The sequence below is a fragment of the Littorina saxatilis genome, linkage group LG8 (assembly GCF_037325665.1).
Source record: "Littorina saxatilis isolate snail1 linkage group LG8, US_GU_Lsax_2.0, whole genome shotgun sequence".
In the NCBI taxonomy this organism is placed as follows: Eukaryota; Metazoa; Mollusca; class Gastropoda; order Littorinimorpha; family Littorinidae; genus Littorina; species Littorina saxatilis.
In genome coordinates, this window is record NC_090252.1 from 15,818,650 (window position 1) to 15,828,649 (window position 10,000).

Below are 10,000 nucleotides of genomic sequence, written 5' to 3' on the forward strand. Positions count from 1 at the left end.
TTTTAAGCCACCACACTGAAATGCAATACGAAGTCCGGGCTTCGTCGAAGATTACTTGACCAAAATTTCAACCAATTTGGTGAAAAATGAGGGCGTGACAGTGCCGCCTCAACTTTCACGAAAAGCCGGATATGACGTCATCAAAGACATTTATCAAAAAAATGAAAAAATGTTCGGGGATTTCATACCCAGAACTCTCATGTCAAATTTCATAAAGATCGGTCCAGTAGTTTAGTCTGAATCGCTCTACACACACACACAGACAGACAGACAGACAGACAGACACACGCACATACACCACGACCCTCGTTTCGATTCCCCCTCGATGTTAAAATATTTAGTCAAAACTTGACTAAATATAAAAAAAAGAGATGCTTGCCGACAGTCAGTGTGTGAGTGCGTGGTTGTGCGTCAGCGCCGGGGTGCAGTGGTGTGTGTGTGTGTGTGTGTGTGTGCGGCGCATGCATGCGTGCGTAGCGGCTACGTTCTTGCGTGAGTGTGTGCGTTCGAATGAGAAAGAAGAGAGAGAGAGGATTGAAGAATGAGGTCGATCACGCTCTCTGTCACATGAATACATATACACACACTGAAGGCTACCTCGGACACGAACACTTGCCAACAACTGTGGTTGGACATGCTTTTGAAATGGAATATTTTTTCGACATGATTTCTGGACATACGAATCCCGCTGTGTTGCCTACTGATGTTGCGAATGATGAAGGTTTTGAGTTGACTGACCTTGAGGTGTATTGCATCAGGCGTTTATCGTCTCAAATTATATCCTTGCTACTTTTCAGGAGTCAACTATTGCCATTCATGGTAACTTGGATAGTCAATGTTTTTATTTGTTTGATTCCCATCAAAGAAACAGAAATGGTAACCATTCTTCAAATGGCGCTGCAGTTTTGATGTCATCAAGTTAATTCCTTTGCAGAATTGATTGATTTTCTCAAAACTTTAAAGCCATTATCAATGTGTTTATCAATTAACACCTGTTCATTTCTGTCCAACTGCAATGCAAACTCAATGTGGAGGAAACAAGGATTCATTACAAACAAGTCATCCCTGTACATCAACAGATTTATGTACCTCAATCAATAGGCCTACTGCTAGTATGAGTGACAGGAATCTAAAAGAAAAAACAACCAAACGCAAATGTACTACTACTTCTACGACTCGTTTGAATGTAAAACAGAAATGTAACACTATCTGTGACAATGACGGTTCTACGACTCGTTTGAATGACGGTATAGATCGAACCTTAACCCACAACTACGAAAATTTGTGTCAGACTTTTTTGAACAGAAAATATGCCTCTGTTCAACAGTAACCAACACATGGAAGATGTTTTTGAAACTTTACAGAAATGTAACACTAGCCTATCTGTGACAATGTTGCTTTTGAATTGAACCCACATTTGTTGAACAGGAGAGAATGTTCCTGTTCAACAGTGCCCAAAACACTGAATCTGACGTTTTTGAATCTTTTCTGTCATCTAACTGAATCTGACGTTTTTGAATCTTTTCTGTCATCTAACCCAATTGCTCATGACTTCATCGATCTTGAACATGCCTACTTTTCAAAGAAAGACAGACAAAGCGAAATCTGCATGTTAGCCATCTGCCTGAAATGGTCAATGCACTTTTGTAAAATTGTCACAGCTGTTATGCACTTTTGTGAAATGGTCAGTGCTGTTGTGCACTTATGCAAAACTTGGTGCTGTGCTGTTAACATTTGAACAAAATGCATTTTGTTCAAATGTTTAGTGCAACTTGCTACTATATAATCGCTGTATGCGCTTTGTGGTAATAATGCACTTTTGTGAAAAGTTTGCGCTAAATGTTGGCACTATGCATCATTGTTGGAGCACCCTCCTGTAGTAGATGCACCATGCATAAAAATGTACTTATGTGAAATGTTTCGTGTAAATTATTGTCACAATAATGTTTTGTGCGCCCCCATGTATGTGTTCTGTGCTAATAATGCACGGTTGTGAAATGTCCGTACACATTTTGTGGCACTATGTAATTGTTAGTGCATCCTCGTGCGGATGCTTCGTGCTAAAATTGCACTTCCATTAAAATATTGTACGCTCATGTCAACTGGTACTATATTTTCAATTGTTTCTCTGTCAATTTCAGATGTTTGTTTCCAATTACTTCAGTATCTCCCTGTTGCAATTCCAGGTGATTCATTATGCATGTGCCAATCAGTTTGAGGTGTTTAATTCTGATTCCTGTATTTACAGTGTAAAATTAAAACTATTGTTTTCAAACATTCCTATGACACCTGGTAATGGTTCTGTGTTTTTTTGTAATTTGTATTTTGTTTTTCTGCAATAAATATTTGAAATGGATCTGAGACTGACTTACTACTTTTAGCACTCTTTTTCACCACATTCCCACGTACAGATATTGCAATATCAACTCTTCCTTTCTACCTGTTTCAAACAAGCTCTATTTTTTAATTAAAAAGTTTTTTTTTCTTGTGGCTGTTTGATCAATTATGGCAAGCATTGACTGAAATAAACAATTTATATAGGCCTATATCCAGCACAACATGCAATTCATTAACTTTTGACCCTAACCTTTAACACTTCCCAAAATAAATCTTTGGTGGACATTGCATCGACGCTGTTCATTTTGAATGAACATTTTTCTTGTTAGATCAGTGGTCTATGCCGGCGCATAGTTGTGTATTGACTGGATCAATCGCCAACTCGCTGCGCTCGCGGTAAGTGCTGACAACCGGAAGAAAGCTGCATTCCGAAAAAAGTCACTTCCGTTTCGCCATTTTTCGATGATGCCAGAGAAGTGAACCATGATTTCAAGATGCCCGGTGCAAATTGTTGTATGCCTGGATGCAGCGTGAGCTCACTAAGATCTTCAACGCTTATAACTTTCCATGGTATACCAAACGGAAAAGCGGATGCCGAATGGAGAGCTGCTCTTCCACAAAATCAACCGTGCTGACAAGCTTTTCAACCCGAAGAATGCGAGGATATGTTCCCGACATTTCAAAGAAACATGCTTCAAATACGGTACGTAAAAAAACTAGTAATATAGCGAAAATAAGCTTTCATCTGATTGTCTGTGCTGTGTTGATTTGCTTGTAAATGCTTCAAGTGACGAAGCTCTAGTAGTATCAATCAATCAGTATGAGGCTTAGTACTTGTAGTAACTAGTACTTTTACAGCTCGCAGACAAAAAATAACACAATCGTATTCTGAATCATACATTGACAAAGGCGTAATTCTGAGCTATAATTATTAGGTAATGGGGAAAAAACCACTCTTTGTTCTTGTGATAATGTGTTTTTGAATATATTCTAGTAAACTTCTGGGTTAGAACTTAGATTTCTTTTGTTGTTTTACTCGGTCACTGACTCGACTGAGTCAGTCTTGTTCATTCTTGACAGATTTGCAGTAGTGTGTTTGACTAATTCTTGTTTCTATTTCAATAGATCTAAATGTATAGGTCTGTTTAGTTAATTTAACTTATAATTTCGACTCAGCATTTTGAACATTTTCTTTGCATGTTTTTTTGCTGGGCCTACAGGCAAGCGAGCACTCATTCCAGGAAGTCTGCCAACCAACCATGTGCTACAGAAGTCAGTAGAAACACCAAAGACTCCAGCCAGGAAACCCCCAGTGAGTAAAAATTGCTGTTATTTGCCCAGTATAGTATGCTATTAGTGATACTGATAGTGATAATATGCTACTTGTAACTCTTTTGTGAGTACCGGTACATGTATACTGGGTGTTTTCTCAGTTTCTGTCCGCTGTCAGTGTGAGATTTATATTGTGGTATAACCTGTTTTTTCTAGTTTCATGGTTTAGCCACGACTCACTTTGAATGAGGGTCATCTGCCAGGCATTTAGCTGATTATCTGATAAGTGATATTTTTTAATTTGCTATTTATAAATTACAGTTACAGTAAACTAACACTGTCGCACAAAGTATGTGACTTTAAAAAAAGATTTGTTTGAAATCATGTGAGCTCTGTCCACTAGATGATGGAGAAGGGAATTTTTCCAGTTGAGTCTGCAACATGGATTTTTTCTCTCTCGGATAACAAATACAGTATGGTAGGAAAAATTTAGGGTTGGTGTGGCGATAACTTCTTCTTCTGCGTTCGTGGACTGAAACTCCCATGTACACTCGTGTTTTTACGTGTATGACCGTTTTTACCCCGCCATTTAGGCAGCCACACGCCGCTTTCGGAGGAAGCATGGTGGGTATTTTCGTGTTTCCATAACCCACCGAACTCTGACATGGATTACAGGATCTTTTCCGTGCGCACTTGGTCTTGTGGTTGCGTGTACAGTAGTACCTGCCATATCCGGTCACCCATTAGTCATTGCAAAGGTGACCGCAAATATCAGGTGGCCGTTCATTACAGGCCCCCTCCTCCTCCAAAAAAAACCCCAAAACACGATCAAGTTTTCATGAAGAAAAGAAAGCGATCATCCACGAGCCGCCGATTCATTGTCTCTGTTAGTTTTGCTTTCGTTTATACATCTTAATTATTTGCGTGTTTAACTCGATCGTCCTGGCTAAGCTATTGTTTCGTATGTTTCTATGTGTGTTGTTTGGATTATTATATATGTATTTGAGTGTCAGATAAACAAGTGTTTCAAACTCACATCAGCTGTGATCGATCCGGAAGTGACTGCCGTAAATGTACATGTATGCGCATGTCTGTATTTACAGTTTGCGCATGCGTAAGTATTCATGTCGTCTGCTCGTGCTGTGCCGTCTGTGCACACAACACACACACACACACACACACACACCACAGGCGCTCACCCGCGAAAGTGACAAGTGGCCGTTAAGTGGCCGCTCCTGTCGAGTAAGAGGGGCACCTCAGGGCAAAAATCAGTGACCGTTGACCGCGTCAGACAGGTTAACGGCCATTAAGAGTCAATTATAGAAGGAAAACTCATTAGTCATGGGAAAGCTGGCCGCTCCGGGTAGGTTCACGCCCACGAAAGGGCCGGAAATGGAAGGGACTACTGTACACACGAAGGGGGATAAGTCACTAGCAGGTCTGCACACAAGTTGACCTGGGAGATCGGAAAAATCTCCACTCTTAACCCACCAGGCGGCCGCGGCCGGGATTCGAACCCTCGACCTTCCGATTACGAGGCCGACGTCTTACCACCCCGCCACAGCGCCCGTCGTGTGGCGATAACAATAAAGATATGTCATAGTGACTTGACTAATTGATTTGAATTCTGCTGCAGGTCAGTCGCCCCCCACCTCCTGCTCCTGACCTGGTTACCTACTACAACTTCGAGGAAATACGACAGGACACCCTTCAGCTTGCTGCACCATGGTGTCTCTTGGAGAACAGCAAGGAACAGATACAGGGAATAACCGAAGCCAGCCAAGTGAAACTGTTGTCCTCTACGTTATGATTACGTACTCCAGCAGACATCAACTTGTGGTCGACATGCGTGGGTTTTGCTCAAAATACGTAAGTATTCGTCAGTGTTTGGCTTCTCGAATTAAGTTTCAACTTAATCTCTGTCTCGAACCACAGGCGGAAGGTATCGTTCACTGGACCACTACTTACATAAAAAGACTATACTGAACGAATCGTCGGTAAGCTTACCACACTGTCATACTGTCATACTCATAGTGATATCACTGATACATTTGTACAGGTAAACATGGCTGTTTGCTGAAAAAATTGTTGTGAAAAATTGTAATGTCTCTGAAGTTTGATTCAGTCCGTCATTCATTTTGATGGGAAGTGAACCCTTGGTGAGGCTAATACTAATATTGTTTTGATCTGTATTCTGCCAGTGCCATTGCCAACTGCCATGGTTGTTCTTGTGGAGTTCTAGAACAAGCTCTGGTTTGAATGACCAGCTAAAATTAATGCTAATAGTAAATAAGTACATCATTTTTGCATTAGCGGGGTATACAAAATATTTTATTAAAAAAATACCGCATGGTTTTGCTTGATCAAATCATTTATCAGCTAACAATATGCTTTTATTTCAGTTGGACCTGACTTGAGCATGGTTCCGTTGTCTCCGCAACAACAGCTTGATTGAGATACAGGCATGTCCAGTTTTCAGCAAGTGCAGGCTGAGTGTGAAGATCTGATTGCTGATCTAGACACAACATAAGCTGCTTGACACTATTCCAAGGTAAGCGAGAAGCTTTGAAAATAGTTACTTTAATTCAGTAATGCGTAATTATGTATGCAATACTCCTGCTGGTGAGTTCACTACAAACAGGTACTACATTAGAACTAGAAGAATAGGTTCCACAAGAACATTTCTGACTGTTGATGCCACTAAAACTCTCGTTACATCCTGCATTCTGTGTAGATTAGATTACAGCAAATCCCTTCTCATAGGCTGCCCTGACTCCACTCTCCAACCCTTGCAAAAAGTACAACACTCTGCAGCACTCCTCTCATGAAAGAACTTCACAGGCTTCCTGTGTCTCAATGTATTAGGTATAAAGCTGCCTGCTTCTGCTACAAGATCATCTCTCATTCTCTGAATCGGCACCTGCCTATCTTTCGGAACTGGTCTCCCTCTACACTCCCTCTCGCACCCTTCATTCTTCTGCTGATGCTCGACTTCTCCGTCAAGGTTGATTTAAACGCAAGGCTCATGGCTTCCGCACGTTTTCATATCATGGCCCTCAGTTATGGAATTCACTCCCCTTTCTATTACGTCACTCTCCATACATGATTTCATCTTTTAAGTCCAATTTGAAAACTCACTTGTTCCAACAACATTACGGATAGTTCCTTAGGCCAAACAAAAAAATAGTCTGTTTACGGTAACATCGGCCCAAAAAATAGGGTCGGTAGGTCGGGATTTTTTTTTTCTCCAAACAACATCAAATTATTTTGCCAAAAAACATTGACAAACTTTGTTTTAAAATTTTTCTTTTTTTTCTTTTTTTCCCAAATGCCCAAAAAAAGTCTAGGGTCGCGCAAAAAAATAGGGTCGGTCGGGATACCGTAAACAGACTTCTTTTTTTTTGGGCCTTAGCATAGAGTCTGGGGATGTGAGATGTGCATGATGTGTTGTTTGAATCTGACAGTGATTGTATGAATTTTTTATACACGTATTGTTGTCACGCGCTTTGAACTTCTGATAAGGCGCTTTATAAATGCCCGTTATTATTATAATTATACTGTTCAAAAAAAGAAACGCATAGCTTGTAATATTTGGTTAATTTAGTTATATGGCTACAAGGATATCCACCAAACTGCAGAAAATGTTTATCTGGTCGTCGACCTTTCGTCCATTGCCACAAGTGAGCTCTGCACATGACGCATGCATTATCAGTGGCTACAATGTCAAAATTGCTCATTTGGCATGACCACTCGTCATGCTTCAGTGTAATCTCGTGAAACTCGGGGAATATTGGGCTCTCACCATGTCTTCCAAAACCCATAAAAGCGGATTGTTCGCCACAAAGAAATCAGACGACAATTCAGCGACGAAAGATGGCCCGATTGAGCAGAGAAGACCGCCAAATTGCATTGGGTCGTTTACAAGCAGGCCAAAGTCAAAGTGCAATCGCCAGGCACTTCCACGTGTCCCAGAGCACCATCAGTAGACTGTGGGTCAGGTTTCAAGCCACTGGCTCTGTTGCTGACTTGCCACGAGCGGGAAGACCAAGGGCGACGTCTGCTGCTCACGACCGCTTCATACGGCTCCGCCACCTCCGGAATCGTTTCCTGTCGGCCTCATCTTTTGTCCAGGCTCTCCCCGGGCCACACCGATTATCGGACCAGACCGTGCGGAACCGCCTGCATGAAGCTGGTTTGAGAGCTCGCAGACCTCACAGAGGAGCTGTCCTCACCCGCCGCCATCGCCAGAACCGAGTGCAGTGGGGCAACCAGCACCTTCGCTGGACCGTCCGGAATCACTGGAGACACGTGTGGTTCAGCGACGAGTCCTACTTCCTGCTCCAGCGACATGATGGTCGGAGGAGGGTCTACCGGAGAGTAAACGAACGTTACGCGCCCAACTGTGTGGATGAGGCACCCGTTCATGGTGGTGGAGGCGTCATGGTGTGGGGGGCGATCAATACCGCTGGAAGGAGCACCCTGGTGCACGTCCAAGGGCGCATAACTGCCCAGCGATACGTGGAGGAAATTCTGCGCCCACACGCCCTTCCTCTTCTGGCTGACCAGGATGCCATATTCCAGCAGGACAACGCTCGCCCGCACACAGCACGACTCACCACCCAGTTCCTCACCGACCACCATGTCCAGGTGCTTCCCTGGCCATCCATGTCGCCAGACATGAACCCGATAGAACACCTCTGGGATGAATTGGACAGACGTGTGCGCAGGCGAGAAGAAGCGCCGGCAAATCACCGCGATCTATTGCAGGCACTTCAGGAGGAGTGGGACACCATCCCACAGCAAGATATCCGGCATCTGATCCAGTCCATGCCCAGAAGGTGCCGGGCAGTTGTTGCTGCTCAAGGCAGTCACACCCCCTACTGACTTGACAGCCTCGGCACCCAATCGTATTGATTGACTGATTGATTTGAAGATGCAAATGAACTGTGTGTGCATTCAACTGTGTCCATACCAAATTTCAAACAAATAATCTAAATATTGGATTTTGTGTTCATTTTTTCGAAAAATAAAACAAATTTGGCAAGTAGCAACTATGCGTTTCTTTTTTTGAACAGTATATTATAAGTAGATACACACTTGTAAACTTATGTTAGTTTTCACACGTGAGCATGAAGTGCCTTTATGAGGAATGTATAGTGGCTTGCAATATTGAATTTGAGGGATGTTTGCAGTTATATAATATATTAGCACAGCTCAGTTTTCTTCAGGGTTCCGTGAGAACAGTGAAATTCTCCTTTGAGGACTGAAAAATATCTTGGATAATTGGTCTTAATTGGGGGGGGGGGGGGGGGGGAGATTTAAAACATAAGTACATTCACATGTGTTTTTCATTTTCACTGTGTAAAGGTGGGGAGGTCCTTCTCTACTTGTTTCTTTGTTTTCCCATTGACATATATTTTTGTTCTTGTCTATATTTTTTACATAGGTGCTGTCCTCATCCCCAGCCGACTGTTTCCGCTGAAGCCGTGAAGGATGCTTCTTCATGTAGGCGTGGACATCTTTTTCGTCGCCGTGCAAGGCTTCCAGTTCCAGTACCATATAATTTTGTGAATACTCTGGGGACCTGTCATCAACTTTGGAAGGACGCTTTATTTTAACACTTTGTACCCCATCTTTGTTGACCAAGATTTTTTAAGCCGAGACCAGCTGTGCTGCAGCAGGTCACTCAGAATTGTAGAAACTGTATCAACAGGCTAGAATCCTGGCGTTAGATCAACGTTACAGGAAGCGACTGAAGCTAACAGTCTAAGCAGGATGCGGATATGTGCCGAATGATAACAGATGCAATGTACATAGTGACTGTGTGTACCTGGGAGACAAGGAGTTAAGACCACATCTGAACTGAGGATTTAGTCTCTCCATAATCAAATGCTGAAGAAGATTTCAGAATGAACTTTGTTAGATAAATTATGGTTGTTATGATCGTCACATTTTAGGTCCCCCCCTTCCCCCCTTTTCAAACTTCCCCGCTTTTCAGACCTTACATTTTTGGATTTTCTGTTCACAACCTGTTGTACATTTACCTACATATTAAGCAGATTTCCTCCTTTTTAAGACCAGCTTATTTTTTTATTCTTGGAGGCCTGAAAAGGGGGTATGGACACTGTATTTGTTTGTTCGAAATTCAGAATTCAAATAATTCTTCATCAACGAGTTATTACTGCCTCACCATAGCAGTTAGGCCAGTCTTACTAACTCTTACTTTTATTAATGTGCCGTGATGCAAAGACGTTGAGCAGTTTTCAGATGTTTATGAATCTAGGGCTTTCAAAATTTACTGACAAGTGACATACAATACAATAACTTTATTAATCTCTAAAAGAGAAATTGCATTGCTGAGCTTTTGTGTCCGTAATAATAACATACATAA

General features: G+C 42.1%; 2 protein-coding genes across 2 annotated transcripts in view; one reads left to right on the forward strand and one right to left on the reverse strand.

The window, feature by feature from the left end:
- LOC138974527 (putative nuclease HARBI1) overlaps positions 1-2,822 on the reverse strand; it is a 6,172-nt gene extending 3,350 nt beyond the window's left edge. The window contains exon 1 of the mRNA XM_070347242.1: positions 2,780-2,822. Within this exon, the coding sequence (XP_070203343.1) occupies positions 2,780-2,822 (43 nt within the window). The remainder of the gene's footprint in view (positions 1-2,779) is intronic.
- The window catches only part of LOC138972884 (uncharacterized), an 8,038-nt gene continuing 440 nt past the window's right edge, over positions 2,403-10,000 (forward strand). Inside the window, exons 1-5 of the mRNA XM_070345551.1 lie at positions 2,403-3,040; positions 3,558-3,649; positions 5,246-5,478; positions 6,012-6,160; positions 9,056-10,000. The exon at positions 9,056-10,000 is cut by the window's right edge and continues 440 nt beyond it. Coding sequence (XP_070201652.1) covers positions 2,905-3,040; positions 3,558-3,649; positions 5,246-5,419 — 402 coding nt within the window. The 5' untranslated portion in view covers positions 2,403-2,904 and the 3' untranslated portion in view covers positions 5,420-5,478; positions 6,012-6,160; positions 9,056-10,000. The remainder of the gene's footprint in view (positions 3,041-3,557; positions 3,650-5,245; positions 5,479-6,011; positions 6,161-9,055) is intronic.